General features: G+C 41.4%; 1 protein-coding gene across 2 annotated transcripts in view; it reads right to left on the bottom strand.

The window, feature by feature from the left end:
- The window catches only part of SPOCK1 (SPARC (osteonectin), cwcv and kazal like domains proteoglycan 1), a 525,291-nt gene that overhangs the window by 286,557 nt on the left and 216,122 nt on the right, over window positions 1-22,612 (bottom strand). Inside the window, exons 3-4 of one of the 2 annotated variants that reach the window (XM_017500971.2) lie at window positions 14,629-14,637; window positions 8,282-8,327 (exon numbers count right to left, since the gene is read on the bottom strand). In XM_017500971.2, coding sequence (XP_017356460.1) covers window positions 8,282-8,327; window positions 14,629-14,637 — 55 coding nt within the window. The remainder of the gene's footprint in view (window positions 1-8,281; window positions 8,328-14,628; window positions 14,638-22,612) is intronic. The other variant, XM_017500969.2, reaches the window with a different exon arrangement.

Here is a 22,612-nt window from a genome sequence, read left to right as displayed (position 1 = left end):
TCCTTCTCATGTTCATTATGAGATTGAATCAGGAGTTTTACCCCTCATGCCACAGGTGTAATAAATGTCATAATTTCTATTTCACAGATAGGAAAACTGAGGCACCCACTTAAGTACACACAGCTATTAGAGGGAACAGCTAGGAAATAAACCCAGTTTCTGAGACTGCAAAGCCCCAGGGCATTTCCACTATACCACATTGTCTTTCATTAGGCATGGTTTCTGGGGCAGAATAAACATTTAATAGGTCTCCAGCAGTTAATTGCTACATAGTACAACTGAGGAGCTTAACACAAGCAAACCCCCATCTCGGACCTGAAAGGTGTAGGCGAAGCAGGTGATGCCTGCGGTTTTTCTCCAAGCAGCCATCTCCTGATTGGGAAAACACAATAATCCACTCTACGTTCTCAAATGAGAAAAATTTAACACTATTATTGATTGATTTTAAAATTCAGCTGACATTTTTTTTCCCTATTGAGAATTTTCCCAAACCAAGGCTGGTTCATTAGGACTTGACAAATACGATATAATTAATTCAGGGACTGTTGTTCTAGCAGGTGGATTAACAGGAAGCTTTTTTTTTTTCCTTTTTATAAAACAAACACTACATTTTATGAGTTTGGGGAAAGGTAATAAACATGTCTTTAAAATGGATTTGTTCATGCTGAAAGAACTTCTTAAACACAGTATTAGAAAGCTGCAGTGCCCCATAATTGCAGGGAAAATTTTACCACCTTTCGTCATTCACTATGATTCCCTTCAAACAGTGGCAACAACCCAGAATGGCTTTTGCTCTTTGGTTCTAGGGGCACAGAGTCCTGAGAGCTCTTTGTGAAGTCAGAGTGAAGTCAGAACGCACACTCACAGCTGACCCCAGCACTCGGTGTGGAAATGGAGCCCACACAGTTCCTGGCAGAACTTGCCAACAGGAAAACACACTCTTTGTAGGGAACATACCACATACTCACTCCTTGGCCCTTTGCAAACATGATCTCTCCACAAATGCCCTACAAGACAACTGTAATTAGCCCCACTCTACAGATAAGAAAACAAAGCCTAGATAAGTCAAATGACTCAAATGTTTACAGTAAGTTTACGGGAGAGGTAAGATTTGAACTTGAGCCCTTTCAACTCTTGCTTTTTCCTCCACAGCCCACAGTGTCCCATGGGATTCTGTGTGAAGAGACGTCTTTGGCCTTTTTTGCTTTTTTATTCTGAGCCCTCTCCACCCCTGATGGTTAAAAGGACCATTTAATTCCATTGGTTTTATTTCAGTTATAGTATATTCATACCTCATTAGCTAAACTGTAACCTTAGAAATAACAGCATTGTGCTTCAAATTTTTCATTGTTCTTTTATGAGAAAACATATATAGAAAACTGTTCTGCCTGAACTTAACTACCATAGCTGCCAAGGACCTCCACCCTCTTTATTTCAGATAGGTGAAGTGAAGTCCAGAAAGGCTATGTGATTTGCCCAAAGTTGCACATTTTAACAAGGGCAGAGCCATGTCCCACCTCAGCCCTCCTCCTGGCATCCCACACTCTTCAGGTCAAGCAATTTACATTTAAAAGTACTAAGAAAAAGCAGCCCCAAGAGCAAAACAGATGGAGTCATGAGAAACATCCTTCAGTGGGGGAATAACTGAATTAATTGTGATATAGTAATACAACAGAATAGCACAATATAAAGAGTTCATTAGATCTACAACTATCAAACGGGTACCTCAAAAGCAAAGTTAAGCAGAATCAACAGATTACAGAGGGAAACATTAATTTCTATTGCAAAGCATATAATGTAACATTGCCTGTATACATATACACAACATAAAAACCTAAGGACATGCATGAACAGAAAAAGCAAATTAATAATATGGTCTCCTTTAGAGAAAAGTAAATGGGAAAGAAGAAGGGGCACCCATGAGATTTAAGTTTTATATCTGACGTTTTATTTCTCCAAAATAAACAGGCAAAGGCAGACAAAAACAAAACACTCAATTTGATCAAACATCAAGGCAGAGAGAATGAGTTAAAGCAGGAGCACACTAATATTTGAATTAACAGCTTTATGTTTCTTCCCTTGAGTACTGAATTAGAGTGTTTAAATACTCCAAGAAAATTTTTTTAAATAGAACTATTTTATTGTTACAATCAAACAGAAGAAAAGATGGCAGTGGGAAGAGACTAATTAGGCTGGAGCAGAGTATGCATGTCTGGGGCAGAGAGTAGGTTAATGTGGATAAGATGAGTGGCTGCTGTTAGGGAAAGCATATTCCTAATTATGTGGAAAAGGCAAAGGTGAGAGGGAGAAACCAACCAGCCCAAACATGACAGAGCCAGGAGAAAAGTATTAAGATGCTTTCCACAAATGAGGCCAGCCGCCTGTGAAAATCAACAGCTCCAGGGATCAGATAAGGTGAACAAATTCTTAAAAAACTGAAAAATTTTCAAGGCCCTATAAATGCTAATCAGAGGCTCTTTTGGGGTGAGGCTAAACTCCACATTAAGAAGAAAGCTATGGGGACTTAAGATTTCTATTAAGCCTATTATGTAAATTTTCAGATTAATCTAGAGAAAGAAAACTCCCCTTCAATAGATGATTTTTAGAAATATGCAATCTTGACTCCCCAGATACCCTTTAAGACTTTGGCAAAACACAAATGCTGTGATAATCCATTGGGATCTGGTTCCAGAAACACAGCTGGAACACGAGAACTCCCTCCTTTTAGATTTTAGAATTTTTGCCTTAAAACAGTTCAGGGCTTTGGTCAGAATTTGAGCTTGTCAGGATCTTGGTATAATAGACTGAAAGTCAAAGGGTGAGGTCTTTCTTTTCTTCTATTCAAGAGAACAGCATGAGTGAAAGGGGCCCCTGACTCTCTGAGCTTTATTTTTATCTGGAGATCAATTTCTACAAGTTCATATGCTGTTTTGAAGATCTCCAGTATCATCTGAGGTTTAGCTGTAGCCAGTCTGCTCTGGAAAAATGATTAGTATCCACTCCAGAATAAAAAGCATTATCTTTAAAACCAATGTCTATACACTTTATCTAAAACATTCATTTACTCCACATTAAAGGAACCCACTTGTCTCAGGAAAGTTCAGTGCTAAACCTCTTCTGCCATTTGTCCTACAGTGATTTGTCTCATCAAGTGGAACTTCATCGCCAAATAAATTGGTGGGTTTTTTCCTGAGTGCACCATGGCTCCAGCAGAGAACCTGTTAGTGTTCAGTCACTTTGAGACATCTTCATGTGATCAGAATTTTATTCTAAAATAGTATAGTGGTTATATATGTAAATTACCTTCCCAATCCTCCAGTGCACAAAAAAACCCTTTTGTTCATCAAAAGTACCAAAAAGAAGTTTACATTTGCTCCTTCTAAAATGTCTAGTCAGGAAGCTTTGAAACACCTTGTTAGAATTCACTTTGCTGTATGTTCATCCCCTATTCAGTGAATTCCCAAAGCATTACCTTTATTTTTACAACAGCTTTGTGGTTCAATAAATTATTTCATTCCCCTCCAGACCCTCATGAAGACATCTCACGTGAAGGCATAAAAGATAATCTTTGTGACAACACCTTTATTATTTGCGTTGAAGGTAACTGCTACCCGCAAGTATTGGTTGTACAGCATCAGGGAGCCTAGTCCACATACCAAAGGCACAGACTACATAAGGCCAAGGTATAGCAAAGAAAGTCACCTCAACTAAGCTGACCTGTGTCACCTGTATAAACACTTGACATATTAAGGATTTCCCTGCTACCCAAAGCAACCCTTCTCACTTCCCTCCCCCAATAGGTCCTTGGATGGATGTCTCTTAGGATTGATAACCGGGAGTGTCCCCCAAGAGAGGTCTTCCTTAGTGTCATCCCTATTATACAGTTCAGTGCACTTAAACATCAGGTATTTGGTAACTCCTTATGAAATGAAAGAAAGAATGAACACATTAAGAGCCTGAACCTCTTCAGCTCCAATAACGGAGATCTGGAGGGCACCGCTCCGATGACCCACCAGTAGGTAAGACAAGCCAGTGTCACTGTAGCTCTGAGAGCTTCAGAGCATCACAATTTGAAAGGCCACCAGAAAAGAAGAAAAGGAGAAGGGAATAAAGCCAGAGTGGAATGGGAAGAAAGCCACTAGGAGAGGCTACTAAATAGGAAGAGAATGAAAACAATCAATGACTTACTGATCGCTTGTTAGGCACTTCCTACATGCCAGGCATATTAATTCATTTCATCTTCTCAGTGCTATTGTTGAAAGTACTTATCATTATTGCTATTTCCAGATAGGATGGCTTAGGATCAGAGAAGTTAAGCTATGTGCCCAGGATCACACAGCTAGTAACTGACAGAGTCAAATTCTAAACTTGGAGAATCTGACTTCAAACTGTAAGATCCCAGACTGCACTTACCAAAGTGTATCCTGCCAAATACATTACAGTACCTCCTCTGAGTACCTGATAGGTGTGTAGCAGAAAAAAGTTGAAAATATGATCACAAGCAAATATGGAAAATTGTAGGTTAAACGGGTTTCTTTACTGAAATACTCCTCAGAGATTTTAAGTTGGTAATGAGCACTGTGAGTCTCCAAGAGATGAGGGTATATGTGTGTCCCTTATTTGACCATGAATGGTTTTCTTGGGGAAGCATCTTGCTGACCCAGGTCCCCACTGAGAAGCACTAATTTCATATGTGCTCCCGGGTTTGTCAGGGGCCAGTTAAGGGAGGATGCTGGCAGGGAAAAGTGGCAGAGGCAGCCAAAAACTCTGGAATCACCTCAGAGTGCCCTCAGCCAGCCCTCTGAAGTTCCATCCAGGGGCCTTCATTTCTCCTGACTATGAAGTAAGAAGCCCATTTGCACTGGCCCATGGTTCTCTCCAACTGTGCAGCCTGCCCAACTCTCTCCACAGGGCATCTTTCTTTGTGAGCTGCACAAGGGAAATTTCTCACCTGAGTAAATCATTGCCTTCAATTCTGAACTCCTGTCCATCCTTTCTGTGAGGAGATTTGGCATTAAATCATTACAAGACAAAAGGGTATACTATTTACGCGACTTTACCCTAATCTCAGAAAAGTCTGATGTTGATAGCCATTATACTCCACTGACAGAAGCATTAACGATTCACTTAAAGACAACAAGTTAAAGACATTCTCAGTCTCATCACTGGAGAGCCCCAGGTGGGATACTTTTCTTCTAACTGCCTTAGAGTCAATTACACGATGATAGCACTCACTCCATGAAGCCCTGTTGTTCAAAGTTCAGTAAGTATCTTTAAGCAGAGAGAGAAATTACAGCTAAGTAACTATTTCTTGAATACTTTGAGTCTTCTAACTATTCACCATACCAACATGACAATCAGAAGGTGCTTGGGTGCATGGGCATTTCAGAGGTCAAGCTAGCTGGAGAGCTGAATTAATAAGCCGGACCACTGATGACAGCCAGAGCCCAGGGCTCCGAGGCAATGAATGATGCCTTGAAGTTACTCAAGAGTCCTATGGGAGTGACATCATTTAGCAAGTATATTTTGGGTTCCTAATTATAGCTGTTGAGTCACCAAACCAAATCCTCTAAAATACTGACCTCATCATGTCACTCCCCTACTCAAAGACTTTCTATGGCACCCCACTGCCAAGAAAACAAAATTCAAACTCGGCAGATTGGTATGGAATATTCCCTCAACCCTTTTCAAATCCACCTTTCTGACTACACTGTTACCAGAATTCCCTATGCTGGGCCTTCCTTCCCCTCCGCTCCGTCTACATTCCAAGCCTACTCCACACCCACCTCCATCATGAAGCCCCTTCCATCCTCATCCTAAACCATATTTGTCATCTGAATCTCTGACGACACTCTTCAACAAGTTCTATTTCTACAAACTAAAACTTTCCCCCAACCACAAAACTATTTTAACTATGTTTGATTCTTTTTTCAGCTCAGGAGAGGAAATGACTCCTCTCTTTGGCTGACAACTTCCACTGGAGTTCAGTAATTCTCCTGTTTTCTGGAAGATGAAATGCTCTACGTCTTCCATGCCTGTGGTTTATATTTCACCAAGTGGTGTCAGTGCTGATAGAGTAACCTCCCATTTTTATTGAGCCGCACACAACGTAATTGATGACATCTGCTGGGGCTGATATTTTGAGTGAAGGCTATTCTCAGCTCTGCCTGCACTCCCCATGGTTCTGTATATAAATAGCCAACAGCAGCTACCCCTGAGGTACAAAGTGGGGCTACTCGGCTAAGGTCTTTAATTATATCCCATAAAGTCATAAAGTTTTCTGGGAGGATTAATTTGAGCAGACCCAGTTTTCAAGCCTGCAGAGCTAGAAAAAGAGGAAACAGGATGGGGCTCTGCTGGATATAGCTGCCATCATTCCTAGGAGAGAGTTTGGACTGTTTACCGACACAGATCTAAAGGCTGTGTTTTTGTGGTTCTCGAAATTTCTGTGTTAACTCCCAAACCAAGGGATGCTATCATTTATATCCTAAGTGGCAAATGACACTTACCTTGATTTATTCCTTCTCCAATGTGCATTAGTAAAAGTAAAAATGTCTTCCCTTGGGAGAGTGTGTGTATTGGTTTTCAAGCTTTGGGAAAGAGTAATTTTGACAGTTATTTAGGTAACATTTGATCCTTATAGCACAAGAACCTATTTCTAGTTCTTGGCTACAAAGAACCAGTTCACAGAGACTGTCAGTTGAGTTACCTTTGCAAGCAAAAGCCTGGTAGGGTTGTTCGCAGAAGGGCTTGTTCATCAGGTACAGACAGGGAATTTGTTGCTCTTTAACTACCAGTATTCGTCATAAAGTTTTATCCTCTTAAAAAGTTTTAAAATTTTTGATCGCTTTTAATAGAACATTTCTAAACTAAATTACAAACGCCTTCATATGCTTTTGAGTGAAACACTGTGATGATTCAGTCATTGTTAGAACTGTAAAGGAGTAATTCCTTTTCCAGTCTAAGGCTACTAAGATGTGTATAGTCCAGACAGAGCCTCTGAAGGAAAGCTTTGCTGGACACTTTGCCCTTTACACACACATACACACTTCTCCATCTATAGATTCACATGCTTCCATGAACACACCTGCATCACAGCCATTAACAGATCCCACTGCAATTGTTGACTGATTTATCTCCCTACTCCCCACTCTGAGCTCCTGTAGGTAGGTACCACGGCATTTTTGCTCTATCCCCAGTACCTGGCTTGGTGCTTGCACATACAGCGAAAGTTCAATAAATGTTTGAGAATGAATGCATGCATGTATGAATGAACAAAATGTTACATTATTTCAAGGCATATGATAAATGTATATATGGAAACTAATACTATTTTTGCTTATGAGAAAACCAGAGTCCAGAGGTAGTGACCTATTAAACTGACAGAGCAGATGGCAGAAAGGAGCACCTTCTTCCACATTACATGTCATTGCCTCCCTTGATTTCTTCATATCAAATTGACCAACATGATCACATAGAATACTCATGAAGCTGATTATCAGAAACATGGACACTTTGAGATGTGGTAGGTAATACTGTTTCACTGCATTTTGGCATTAATTGCATATAGACACAAAGTGCAATCTACCATCATTTTCAACAGCACCACACATGGAACAATGGGGGAAGGGATGTGATTCATGGCAGGTCCTCATTGTGTCTTAAATAACTCACAGGAAGACACTGCTAGTGATTTACAACCGCTATCATAAGACTGGTTTGATGCTTGCTGGGGAATGGAGGTGAAGAAAGTCTTCTGGGGGCCATGCTTAAACCCACGTAGTCACTGAACTGACTCTGAAACAGGCTTCTATTTAGAAACCATGAAGAAGTTATTTAACAAATGAAAGAGCAGTGCCCTTGAAAGTCTCCCAGGATTAACCTTTTTCTAGAAAGAAAGTTTCATGTTTATGGCTCATGTGAATTAGGGAAGCATCTCCAGGCAAAGTCAGCTCCATGAATGAAAGCACTGTATTCAGCCCCACAATTCACCATGTTAATTTGATAATCAAATTTCACTTTTTTTTTTTTTAACAAAACCAATCAATGATTATGCTGGTCAAGCCAATTAAGAGAAATTATTTAAATCAGTCCTAGGCATAACCTCAGACAAATTACCAATTGGATAAAATAATTTCTACCACCCCAGTCAATTCAGTCCCCGAAGTCAATAAAATAACACAGCTAGCTGGCTTTTGTGGGAACATTAACTCAACAAGGAAGGAAAAAATGAAACCACATTTACCACAGACTATACAGCAAGAAATATTGCATCCATTACCTTGGTCAAAGGGCTTGTTGGGATTCCAGTTTCTGAAATAATCATCCTATATAAGGAAAAAAAATAGAAAACAAAGATCAGAGTTCAAGAAGCTTCTCACCTAACTGCATAAGAACCTGCCTTTCTTTTCACCTCCCAAAACACAAAGGAAAACACTGAAAGCTTAGACATTTTTCCCAAAACAGGCATTAATGTGCAATAAAAAAATATCAATTTACTTTTCAAATTCCTGTCTTTCAAGCTGTATGTATTAAATCCTGAGAATAGTAAAAACATTTCATCCCAGTATGGAAACAGCACTGTTCTTCTTGGTTTGACATATAAAGCCAGATGCCTTCTAAGTGCAAGGTGTATTTGCTACCAATTATACTGTAGGTGATGCCTTGCTGCTCTCAGTTATGATTAAGCCTCTGTGTTTGTAACAGCTGATGATTCAACTGTCAACATTTCTTTTACATAGAGACATGCATCTTGTGGTGCCCAGTTCCAGTTTTTCAATACTCACAAAACCTAAAAAGAGATGGCCTTTCAAATGTTAGAATTAACCAAAGGTGCACATTTAAGCTTAATACCATTTGTTCTGGGCATGGAAAGATGAAACAACAAAGGCTGGCCAATCTGGTCTCTTCATAACCATGTCTTTCTTGCATTTGGGTTGCATCAGTTTATGCTCTGAGGCTAGACAATTCATTGCTTTGTAATTGCAAGGACCTCAATTACTCACTTCTTCATAGCGATATTAACTTCTTCCCCACTTCTAATAACCCTTTCCTTCCAAACGGCCACTGTCTACTCCCTTCATTCTCCCAATCAGCACTCTTTGACCCCATTGTTTCCCGGCACACCTACTCTGTCAGCAAAACTGAGCAGTTTGCAAGTTCAACAGGTGTCACCCATGCACATTATCCCCATACCATCCTGAAGGATTTGTCCCTTTTTAGTTAATATTCAATTTCTTTGCTATACAGGGTATGTGTTTTTGGCAGGCAATCTGCATGCTACAGTTTCAGAAAGCTGACCAAAATGAAGCCCCAATATCTCTTCTGGAAAAGCTAATTTACATTGAACTGCACAATTAGTTTAAATTATTGTCCATGCTGTCTTCTGATGCAGTTTATCTCTGACACGATCTCCTGTGAATTTTATCAGCCTCAGTGTCATTCAATTATGTAGCTTTATTATATCCTTGCTGAGTTCACCTAAGCCCTTAAATAGATTTTAGGAAACTAGATTTAGAGTAAAATCAGAACATATTGTTTCTTGGCCAGTGATTCCATCTTCCAAAGCATCAGGAAATAAACAGTTTCCTCTGGAACCCGAGGATTTGGCACTAAATTATTTTTAGTTTCAAAGAATTGCCCACTTAGCTCTAGCTTTAATTTTATAGAATAACTGGCCTTCTCACCTATCTGGGTAGGAAGTCTTTGAGCACTATACCATGAAATATCACTGAGAAAATTCTCTGTAATCTCCCTCCCCATTTATAATTTTAAATACAATCTCAGACTTTTGGAATTGTGCTGTCAGAAACTCAGCAGCCACTGTTAAAATGATTTTAAGTTAAAGGTTGAATAGTAGATAGGAAATTTAGCACCCAATTTCTAGGTTTGATGACCAAAATGTTCTTAGCCTTAGACAACCATGTTACCAACATATTCTGCTATTCTCAAGGGCAGAGGAAGAGATAACGGAAGATGAACTCATTCCCACCAGTGGAGAAAAAAAGGATCAAACCGTTCATCCTTCCAACTGTGGTTTATCAATGCTCTCTCCACATACAGAAGATGGCATCATGTCTACTGGCAATGTGGAATCGTGTGAAATATTTTCTACTTGAACATGCTGTTCTAAGAGAGAAAGCCCTTGGAAGCTTAGGCTGTATGTCCAACAGGGAAGGGCTGGAACCAAAGACAGGTTCCTTTAACTTTAATTTCACAGGCCACATTCTCTTTGATGTCAAAGAAAGGCTTCAGCAAGTCTCAAGAACTGGATATTCCCTAATGATTTCAACATACTTTATAACTCTTTATAACTTGGATGGAATTTGAAGCATTTGTCTGGACCTTGTCACTTTTTCAGGTTAACTGTAATTGCCATTTTTACATATTTCCTAGGAAAAATCACAGTTTTAAGTATAAGGCCTCCAAAAGTAGCTATCTGCATTAGAATATTTAAAACTCATTGCAAATGTAACAATACTGCCTAATTGCTGCCAAAATGTGAAAGTACACCTTGAGTGAAAACTCATTATGCAAAACAAGTCCTTCAAACAACCACTTGCCCAGCCAGGCCAAGCAAGGAAGAAAAATGATTCTCTGATCTGATTGCTTTTGCCCTGCCTTAGGAAAGTGGATTGCCAAAGCAAAAACCAATGAGCCAGAGCTGATAAAACCTTAGGTGTCACTGCTTTGGCTACTGCCTAGGGAGGAAACCTCAAATCAGGGGCCAAGATCATGAACACATGTGAAGGATTCTAGGCACCAGAGCCCACCTGGGGGATGGTCACTGAGCATGGGGTAAGGGGCTCTGAGCAGCCACTGCTGCAGTCCAGGTCAGGGAATAAGTGCCGGAGCATACATGATCACTCTTGCACACTGTCCTAGCTAGGTTCAAGGGCTTCCACACACAGTGAGTACAAGCAGGCTGGGCTGCATCAATTAAGTCACTCTGCATCTAGGAGAATTCCGGTGAGGCACAGGCCAGACTCAAGTGGAGAAAGCCAAAGAGAAAAGACAAAAGAAAAACAATGTCTCTTCTAGAACTTCACCTCCTGAAAATTTGTTCATCTGTGGGTCCCACTTAACGATTGGGGTGCTCAAAGGACATAAGGATAGCTGTCAATGGTCTTGAACCAACACCTACCAATGCCAAGCCTGGGCATTTCTCCAGGGCCTAAGACTCAGGTAGCACAACCAGGCTTTTCAAAACAAAAGTCTTATTTTCTATCTAAATAAAAACATATATTATCTATTTTGCATTGTCCTAAAACAAACAGACCCATGACTCACTATGCTGTCAATAATTTTATCACTTCTACCCTGGGAAGTAGTGTGTCTGCCCCCAGACTACCCCAGTGCTATTGGGCCCCAGACTTATGCCCTGAAACTGACAAAGTGCAGGACATTAACAGGCCTTGCCTCTGACCTTCCCTCTGCCCCAATAAAGTTATGGCTTGTTAAAATTCAAACTGTGGTAAAAGATATATTGGATAGATCAAACTTACCAGGCGAGGCATATCTATCTGAATTAGCCTCTTGAGTGGCAATTTTATCATCTAATGATAAAGCTTTTTTAAAGATTTGCAAGGACCCCAGCAACAGTTAATTTTTAAACATAAACGCAAACAGAAAGATGCGTATCTAAATACAGTCATTTATTAAGTCCCATTAATGCATTCTACAGGTTGAGGAATGAAGGATGGCAGTGTTACTACACGTGTATTTTATGGGCTACACTGAAAAGTATAATTATGTCAGGACTCTTCTGGACAGGGCAGAGAACAGTTTTGCTGTAAATTCTAACTGACCCATATGAGGAAAGACTGATTACATTTCACTGTAGCATTTCATAAGTGAATATTATTCTACCCTTTTTTAAGGGGTTGTTAAAATCTGAAAGAACCTATACATGTAAACAGAGGCTCAAACTTAAGCACATTGACTTAGGACTATAGTCATGCAGGATTCTAGGGCAGCAGAAACTCTCACGAAAAGTCAATACGGCCAGGTGCAGTGGCTCACACCTGCAATCTCAGCACTTTGGGAGGCTGAGGTGGTTGGATCACCTGAGGTCAGGAGTTTGTGACCAGCCTGGCCAACACGGTGAAACCCCGTCTCTACTAAAAATACAAAATTAGCTGGGTGTGGGGGCACATGCATGTAGTCCCAACTTCCAGATAGGCCGAGACAGGAGAATCACTTGAACCTGGGAGGCAGAGGCTGCAGTGAGCCAAGATCAAGCCACTGCACTCCAGCCTGGGCGAGACAGAGTGAGACTCTGTCTCAAAAAAGAAAGTCAACATAAAGATCATGGTAAGTGACAAATCATCCAAATCATCCATGTCTGGGATGAGGGAGGAGGGCTGGTGTTAGTGGGAGAGAAAGAATCAGAGGCTGGTAGCAACTAAGCGTCCAGTTATTGTTTTATTTTCTACAACTGATCAACATAGATAAAATTGTATTTTTCCATTTATCTCACTTATTAAATATTCCACTAACATAGTATTGAATTCTGTTAAATTACTGGCACTTGATGGCTGGTGCAGAGGAATTTACCTATTAATATTTTAGAGTATTCCGTTCTGATAAGCATTGATGGAAAATAATGTTTTATATATACATATATATACACATTTTATATATATATATATATATTAGTAAAGAGTATATTTGTTATATTACTATATGTTTTTCATACCCATAAATATGCCAAGAGCATTCCACTCTATAACGCATCTTCCAATAAAATATTTAAGTCTGCTTAACATGAAATGATGCCAAAATATTCCTGCTATAATTCGGGTGATTAAGTCTCTTCATCATGGATGATCATAACCAACTGCAGTCTATGGTTCCAGCTCATTTTAAATAAGAACCTGAATTTTCTTTTACTATACCATAGCCCCAAAATGACTGATGCAATTTAGCTCAAATATTCCCCAGGGATTTGCCTTTCAAGAGGTGCCTATTTAATCTCCAAGGAATGTCAAAGCTGACTCTGAGGAAAAGAGAGGGTGGCAGAACCAAATGGAAACCCAATTGCCTTGGCACCCAATTATGAAGATGATGATGTAATATATTACATACTACAGCTTCAGATGCTACAGATCAAACACACTTAGTTCACATAAAACAGATCATTTCTCCTTCATACATATTTTAGCTAAGATGTTTGAACCCTGTCGTTTCATCTGATGATTACCTGAGATAATATTAATACAAATTACCATCCTAGAAAATAAATGGGAGCCACATTTGTCTTGACCGGGAGGGAGCAATAGAGACATAAATAGAAGGAAGCAAATTTAAAGGAGGGCAGGCAGTCACTTTGGAGTTGTCTGTGGGCTGACTGCAGATGCACACAAAACGCAGAAGCACTTCCCTGCAAGGCTAAGTGGATCAGAATTGAGTTTGTAGATCCCAGGTGGAGGCAGACCCCACTTTACCAAAACTGCAACCTTTAGAGAGAGATCAATGAAGGGACTGCAGCCAAACTGCTCTCAAGGGGATTCAGTGCAAACTGCTTCCGTGTATCTTCACACTACTTGACTGGGGGAATAGGAAGAAGGTCTAATTGGTGGGTGGGAGAAATGTCCCCAAAATAACAACAGAAGTCACCAGAAAAGTGAGATTTCCAGACCATTATGTAAATGCATCCATTATATAATGTGACATTTGCCTGTAATTTTGTGTGGAACGAAATCTCTGCTAATCAAACTATTATAAGGTACAACACACTCCATTTATTGAGAAAAGAGCTAGCTTCACACACAACTACACTACCTCTGAGCTGTTTTCATTCACATCCCTGGGCAAATAATTTGCTGTCTCCTCCTCATCTCTGGTGAGGACCCCCAGTGAGAATCCTTCTGATGAAACAACCCAGCTTGGGCAGTGACTTGAGGCTTATCAGCCTTCCATCCATATTTACCACCTGAGAGAGCCCTGTGCAACAGGGACTGGGAGCTGTCTGCATTAATACATTTCTGTGTGCACAAATCACCCACGCACAGACACATGGGTCTACACTGCTTCTGAGCGGAGATGGGTCTTACTCACCTGCATATCCTCTAAGATGTCACTTAAAAGCATGCAGTAAATCCTTGATAATTACATCAAATATAAGTAACCAGTTCCAGTTTTACTAACATCTCTGTATCCCTGTGAAATTCCCGTAACTATTACTGGTGTGTGTAAGTACAGGTGGGTGTGTGTTTATACACACACTGTAAATCACTTTCATCCTGAATAGAGCAATTCTTTGATAAATTGGTCTGACATTTGGTTTAAAGTCCTGCAGGTCTTAGACAAAATGATTCAGAAAATAACAATGTCACTTGCTCCGCTCTTTCAATAAATAACCCATCAGTAAAGCACAGATAATAACTGACAATCATACTTGTACTGTAACTAATGAGAAAAGATAAAGCAGCAAATGGACTGTTTATATGCATTTGATAAATTGCATCCCTTGGATATACCAATGAAAGATAAATGTGTGTGGTACTGGTTCACTGAACTAAAACAAATATTTACTACTGAGATTTAAGATTTAGAATGAAATTTACATTTTATTTGGCAACTATTTTGATGCTATGTCTACATACAGTTGAAAAATCAAAAACCTACCTCAACTTCCTGAGTACGAAAGCATTACAAATGAGAAAAAAATAAAAGAATCACATCAAACAATAGGAAGAAATGTATACATTTTTGATAATTCATTCAAATTTTCAAATTATCATAACATTAGAAAGGTCATCCAGATATTCTCGCTTAAGTCACCTCCCATCATTCCTTTGAAAAGGTCCCAACAATTCACTAAGCTCATGGGAAAGGACATGAGATTATGGGGTGGAATAACGGAGGTGGGAAGAAATCTGACTGTGCTCTAGTGATCTATGTCATTACTGCAGAACAGCTAGCAAACTCGTGATTAAATCCAAACACTCAGCCATGATTACCATCCACAAGAATTTCAAATGAGTAATCGCCTGTGACATTGGTCCTAAGGGCGAAATTCAATAAAAACCCCAGGATGACATCCGAGGCCAAGAGTAATACACGTTCTACATTTCTGCAAAGAAATTCCTTTGCCTTGCAGTTTCAAAATAGCTTGAGGGGTCCTCAAACCTGAGAAAGATGGATTTATATTCCCAGGAAATATGTACAATGAATAGCATTGTCATTGCCCCTCTGGCTGATTAAAGGATCATCACCACCATAAAGAGCTCCTTCTTGGGGACTTTCTGACTGTGTTGGTCAGTCCACCCAAGCTGGCATGGAGGGAAGTAACCCACTGTCTTATGCTTTTCCCAGGGGGGAAGAAAAACTGAGTCTGAGGTTTCTTCCCCAAAAATATGCTCTGCATTTGGGTTTTTCTTCTGGGGATATGAACTGGCATATGATGCTCCATTTGTACTCTGGCCAAGACATATGTTGTCTCCTGAGACTCAAAACCACCCACAACCTTGACTTTATTAGCAAATTATCAAATTGAGCTAGCCAAGAGAAGCCTTTTCAGTATCTAGGAGAGAAAGAATAGGTCAGCACCAGGAAGTTAAAGGCAGAGAAGATACTGTCAACAGGGCAGGCTCTGAAGCAGATGTGGGATCAAATTCTGGCTCTAGCATTCACCAGCTATGTGGCCTTGCACATTCTACTCAGCTTCTCCAAGTCCATTTCCTTATCCGTAAAACAAGACCACTTGCACCTACCTTGAAGGATGGTCACAATGACTTGCAATAATGATGCAAAGTGCTTGGCATGATATCTGGCCTACAGAACAAATAAAAGGTACACACTTCCATCATGTCCATTTCCTGAGGTTTATGGTAGTGGGATGTCCCAGGAACACTGAGGGAAACATTAGTCTTTGTGGATATGTTTTAAATTTCATTAAGGCAATATTTGCTTATTTGAATCTTCCCAATTAGGCCCAAGTGAAGGGAGACCAATTGCAACTGGAAAAAATAATTATGAAATATTTAAATGCATGTAATTTTATTAGTCTCACATATGAAGAGTGATTTTTAAAAAAATCAATGTAATTTGAAAACTTGAGTTGCAGGCATGTTTTGTGTAAAGAGCAGACTCCTACTATCTAACCTCCATGACCCCCCTCTATTAAATAGACCCCATTTATTTAAAAAGATAATACTTACACCATTGAGCCAATTTGTGTGTTGAGGTGGTGTTTTAAACCACTGAAAGATATTACCCATCATGTAAATGTAAACAAATTAAAGTTTCAATTATGATTAACTGTATCGTGATAAGGGACCTGAACTTGCCCTGAACAAGCAAAATTTCTGTGTAATCATTAATTTCCATGTAGAAAACAGATGGAGGAACCCTGAAAGGGTATGTCTCCTTGGCACACCAAACAAAGCCATTCCCGTCTTATAGCTTATAGCATGTAAACCTTCATTTCAGAGAAAGTACAAATTACACTGGCCTGAGGCCCAGCCTTGTCCGAGTATCACAAATTCCAAGTTAATTAGAAACAGCCATCTTTCTGAGAATGCCTGCCCCTTCCCCCACCATAGCTGGCAGGCCTCCATGAACATCCAGATGCCACCTTCTAGAGAATAAAACACCAGCTATTAACTACCACCTCACCCTTCCTCCCCACTTTTCCTATCTGTGAGGTGCCAAACACAGGGATTGGCAGGAGCAGTGGTTTTCCACCTTGGCTGATGGCTGGGGTTGCTGTGAGGCTTTTCAACACTGATGCCTGGCCCAGCGCAGGAGGTGCTGGTTCAGTGGCTGGGGTGTGGCCTCCCCACTGGGATATTTTAAAAGCTCTCCAGGTGGTTCTAATGTGCAGCCCCCATAGGAAGTCACACACTAAATCACAGTGACTGAGGTGACTGAGGGAAGGCCAGACCCACTATGGATAGCAAACCAGGTACAGAACATCAGGGGGTTTCTCCAAAGTTTCTGGAGCTTTCCAGAGTTGTAGTCACCTCCCACTCTCAGGGGTCTGCTCCTCAAAATGTCTCCAGGTCAGTAGACAGCACCTCTGCCCACCTGCTGCTGAGGCAAGAACCCAGGCTGCAGGCTGGACTCCTCCCTCTTCCTTCCCCCTGCCATTCAGGCAACACCAAAGGCCTCTCTGCTTGCACTCCTGGGTGTCTCTCGCATCTCCCCACTCCTCTGCCTCCTTTCACACCTCAACAATTTCTCCTTACAACGTGGTCACGTGTCCTAACCAGCCTCCCTTCTTCCCCTGAGCCCTGCCCAAGCTGTTCACACTGCCTCAGTCGTCACCTTCTAAAGGAATGTCCTGGTCACATCGCTCCCCTGCTTAACACGCTGGAGGGGTTCCCAGGTCAAGGCCAAGTCCACCTCACAGAACCCAGCTCATAGGACCTCTGTGCCCCAGCACCTGCTGAGCCTTGCAGTCCCATTATGGCCACACTTCACCCTACATGTTCCATTCAAGCTATCAGTGAACTACATTTTAACCCTACAACAACCTACGCTCTCCTTGACCCCCAAAACTCTGTCCATGCTATTCCTTCTGTGCCTGAAACACTCCTCCTCATCCTTCTTTGATTAACATTTACTCCTCTATCAAATCCCAGTTTAGATACTTCTCATGGGAAGCCTTCCCTGTCCGCAGTCCCTCTGCACTCCAGGCACCTCTCTGTGTGTGATCTGCAGCCCAGGACGGAGCACTGAACTGCTCACATAGTAGAAGCTGGCTACTCCTCTGCAACTCAGCCACACAGATGGCAGTCCCTAAGGCACTAGGTGGGGCTGGGTGGCCTCACTGCTGAACCTCAGTACAGCATTCATTTGGCACGGGGAACTCAAAAATCTACTGAATGAGTAAGACAACAAACCAGCCCCTATTGGTTTTTTATGCCAGTATCTTGTGCTGCAACCCTGCAACTTATTCCCCTTTGTCTCAAAACGGGTGGTTGTATGACCTGGAGGTTTCTGAAGAAGGTGAAACAGATAACTCCCTTTTAGTGACTCTAACTGGGGCAGTAACAGGAACCTAGAAACCAGTGGGGATGACATTGGAAGGTCTCAGTAGGATCAACCAGGATTCACAGGAGGACAGGTAGATTTCTTCCTGAGGGCTCCACCCCACATTTCCTAATGGCCTGAGATTCACCTCAGGGACCAAGATGACTTCATGATTCTTCATGATTTGGAATACCACCGCTGGGCCAAAATCTGACGCAAACTTTAGGACTTGCATCAAATCGAAGCACAAATCAAAACACTGAAGTAATAGTAATATTAACAGTAATTATAGTAATAGTAGCAGCCACCACTTTTTTTTCCTTTTTTAAGACACAGGATCTTGCTGTCACCCAGGCTGAAGTACAGTGGCAAAATTGTAGGTCACTGTAACCTGGAACTCCTGCGCTCAAGTGATCCTACTGCCTCATCATCCCAAGTACTTAAGACCACAGGTGTATACCACCATGCCCAGCCAACTTTTTATTTTTATTTTTTTAGAGATAGGGTCTTGCTACACTGCCCTGACAGGTCTCAAACTCCTAGCCTCATGCAGTCTTCCTGCCTCAGCCTCCCAAAGCGCTGGGATTAAAAACATGAGCCACTCTTGCAATAACCAACTGAGACAAGCATCCCAATGTTACAGTTGTGGAAACTGAAGCTTAGAGAGATAAAATTACTATGCAAGTTCACACAGCTAATGAGAAGCAGAACCAGGATTTGAACTCCATTTCTGCCTGACTTCAAAGATCTTGCTCTAACCACTACATAATACTGCTTCCACGGCATCATGTGAACACCAGAGACCCTGGAGAGAGCGCATGGGACTGCCTGCCCTGTGGAGATGCACCATGATACAGGAGGTACCAAGAAATGAGAGATGAGAGCACAGATCCCAGGCCTCTCAAAAGATTCTCACCACCACTACCAGGACTCTCATTATGTGTGAAGCCTCAACTTTCCTATCTATGAAACAGGGGATGAAAACACCTGCCTCACAAGATCTCTAAGTAAGTGGACAGCAGGTCTATCTGTCGTGTGTCTGGCCCCAAGAAAGCCGGCAAGACACCCTGAATTCCTGATCCACCCCCTACTCTCAGGCCCAGCCTCACTAAGATGGTTTTCTGGAAAGAATCATGGCCTGCAGCCCCAAAGACAGCAGCCTCAAGAGCAGGCCGGCATGAGGCACACAGGAGTCTCCTCCGTTTGTGTGTCCTGACCTGAGCACTCACACTGTTTACCACCAGCACTCCTGGTGGCCCTGTGCAAAGTGAAGCATCCAACACCAACATCAGAGCACCATGCAGAGGATGCAGTGGCTTTAGCATCAATCATCTCTCTGGAAAACTATGGCTGGAGGCTTTGCATGAAGTTTTCTTTAGCTGCAAAGTGAAGATGAACAACTAGTCTTAACCTCATGAAACTCGCGGTCTAGCAGATGAGAAGGAACAAGAAATGTCAACAGATTAAGCATAACATGACCTGGCAAATATCACTTAGAAAAATTATCTATGGATACACAGAGGAAGAAGCCACAAATTATTCCAGAGAATTAGAGAAGATTCTACTGAGGAAGTTGCACTGAAGCTAGCTCTTGAAGGGCAGTTTTCCAGGGGAGGAACACACAGTGGGGTGAGAGAGGACATTGCATTTAGGGGATCTGGCAGGTGCATGAGCATTCAGTCCTTGCTGTAGCAGCTCTAAGCTATGGCAAAAGACCGTGAAGCATGAGCCCAGGTGCGACAACAAAGAAGAGACAATGGGAGATGCTGGCAGCTCTGCTCAGAGTCTCCTGCACCTCTCAGTCAGCCCTTTGCTCTATGACTAGGAAACTCTGTGGCTACTGCAGCTGGCTGATGGGGAGTATGCGTATGATAATTACAATCCTGCCACTTTAGCTGGAATGCTGAGCCATGACACTGTGTCTATGCCACCCAAAGGACAAGAAGCAAGACCATACCCTGGCCCTTCCAATCCATCAGCAAATTTTGCCATGCCACCTGTTCTGGACAGGTGTAAGTCATTATGAAGCATAATTAAAACCAACTAATCTTCTGCCTGCCTTCTTTCCTTCCTAAAAAGACATACTGAGAGCTTGCTGCACCTTTCCTTTGTTAAATAATTAAACATCTTTCCCTCTGAAGGTGAGCTCATGGAGCCATGCCATGTGCCCATGGAACCAGGACCCTGGAGGTCCCCCTCACAGCCAGTGATCATGATTCATGGCCTCTGGCTCTCATTTGTGGCCTCTGGCTCTCATTTGGTCTTTCAAAGGTCTCACTCTAGGTTGCAGGGTACTGGAGAAGGGGAAGAGGAACAAGCAGGGTTCCCTGATTCCCATGTTTTTTTGTTTTTTTTTTAATGGAGTTTTGCTCTTGTTGCCCAGAATGGAGTGCAGTGGTTTAATCTTGGCTCACCGCAACCTCCGCCTCCTGGATTCAAGTGATTCTCCTGCCTCAGCCTCCTGAGTAGCTGGGATTACATGTGCCTGCCACCATGCCCAACTAACTTTTTGTATTTTTAGTGCAGACAGGGTTTCACCATGTTGGCTAGGCTGGTCTTGAACTCCTGACCTCAGGCAATCCACCCACCTTGGCCTCCCAAAGTGCTGGTATTACAGGTGTGAGTCACCACACCCAGCCCCATCTTTAAAAATAAAAACTCTCCAAGGTAAAATTACCAGGTAAGATCACTTATATGTTAAAGAATATACTTCGATAAGGACACATTTATTTCTTGAAGGGAGCACTCAGCTGGCATGTAATACTTTTATTTTTACACATTCTTTTCACTTACTATTTGGAGAAACAATACAAATGTTAATATAACATTGCAAGTCCCTTCCAGTCCTAATATTCTATGATTCTAGACATGTCAAATGATAAATCAAATATGCCTAAAAGCTCTGTGTAAATAAAGTAGGAACAATTTTCAGACTAGTAAGGACTGGAATGCACTGAAAGAATCTAAGGCAGACTAAAGCAATAAGCTGCTTTTGCATTTATTTTTCTTTTTGCTTCCAAATTTCAAGAATCTAACATGAACACAAACAGTAATTATGTCCTAGATCTTTAAAAATTTCTTTCCTGTTAAATAACTTATGAACATTAAAGAAAGATTCCAGTTGGATTTTTCTCATGATGCCCAGAACTACTAAAACAGAACCTCTTGAACAAATTACCAAGGCCAAATCCTTCAGCAAAATTATGTTCTCTTGCAAGTTGAAGACTCTTAGAGGAAAGTTACATAGGAAGACATGAGAAGAAAACAGAAGAACAGTAAGAAAGAAGACTAAAGTTGCCACAGTAACCACTTCATCCACCTTATTAAACACAGCTCCCGTGTACCAAACTCCTCCTCCCAAGGCTCAGAGGCCTGCAAAGGAAGGACAGCCACCTCCACGAACATGCTGGAAGCCTCAACCATCCTTACACAGTGCCCATGACCCACTGAAAGAAGAAGAGAGGGAATACAGAAAAGGACTAGAGAAAAATGAAAATGGTAACAATGATTACGGGAATACAAAGTGTTTCTTCCTGCTTCTACTTTACTACTTTTCAATTTTAAAAAATCCACAAGGATTACTTCTTAAATGTGTATATTGTCTATATATTTATTCATTTACTTATTCATTCAATCATTTACTCATTCATTTAAAGCCCTCTGGGATAGGTATAAGGAAGACAGCATCACCCCAACATTATAATCTGGGAGACTATAGCCCAGAAAAGTAAAATCATTTCTACATGAATTCACACAGCACTCAAATCTGCAGTTTAAGGCCCATGTACACCAGCGGCATAGACTCAGAGAAAAGTATCTATGTCCCAGACATGAGAAGTAAAAATGAAGAGCTTCTTGGGCCACAATCATGGATAAAGTCCAGAAATATATTCAGGCAGCTGAATGGACCCACAAATCCTTATAATTTCTGGGATGGCAAATAGTGTCACCCATTCATTTATTTCTTTTGTCCTGGTATTTCTGCTACCCTATTAAGAAATGAAAGATCTGAAATAAATAGGGACTGACCCTCAGCTCACCCACCAACACATAGCCCATGGCCCATGCCAGAAACATGCAGGAGAAAGCCCCAGAAATCACAAGGCAGTGACAGCTCCTGAAAAAAAAAAAATCCAAATTGTGGCTCGATTAAATAAGGCATTCGGAGCTCAGACACCTCATCTAATTTACGAGCGGGACACAGGAGTCACAGCTAGAATTGAAGGCACCTTGTCAGGGCTGCCTGCTGGAATTATTTGGGAACAATACTGTGTGGTTATTACAGAGCTGCCCATCACAGCCTCAGATGTCCGTTTTTCATGCCTCTCTTCACAAAACTCAGCTCTTAGCCCAGCTTGGAGCTGAAATCAGTGGTTCTGCTTCCCGGACTAAAACATGAAATACATGAACAGCTATGGCAGTTTCATAACTGGTAACTTTTCCTGACGTTTCTATTGCCATCGCCTAACTGACTCCGGACAAGCATTTAACCTTCCTAGGCTTCAGTTTCCTCATCTGAAAATGAGGGCAATGGTGCCTACTCTATCGAGGTTAACAGGAGGATTATCTGACACTTACATGCCAAACACCCAGCACATAGGAGGCACCAAGAAATGGTAACTATATTTTGTAG

This window comes from Cebus imitator, unplaced genomic scaffold (genome assembly GCF_001604975.1).
Source record: "Cebus imitator isolate Cc_AM_T3 unplaced genomic scaffold, Cebus_imitator-1.0 Scaffold274, whole genome shotgun sequence".
Classification (NCBI taxonomy): domain Eukaryota; kingdom Metazoa; phylum Chordata; class Mammalia; order Primates; family Cebidae; genus Cebus; species Cebus imitator.
Note: the sequence above shows the minus strand (reverse complement) of the source record. Positions and strands in the feature narration are given on the sequence as shown.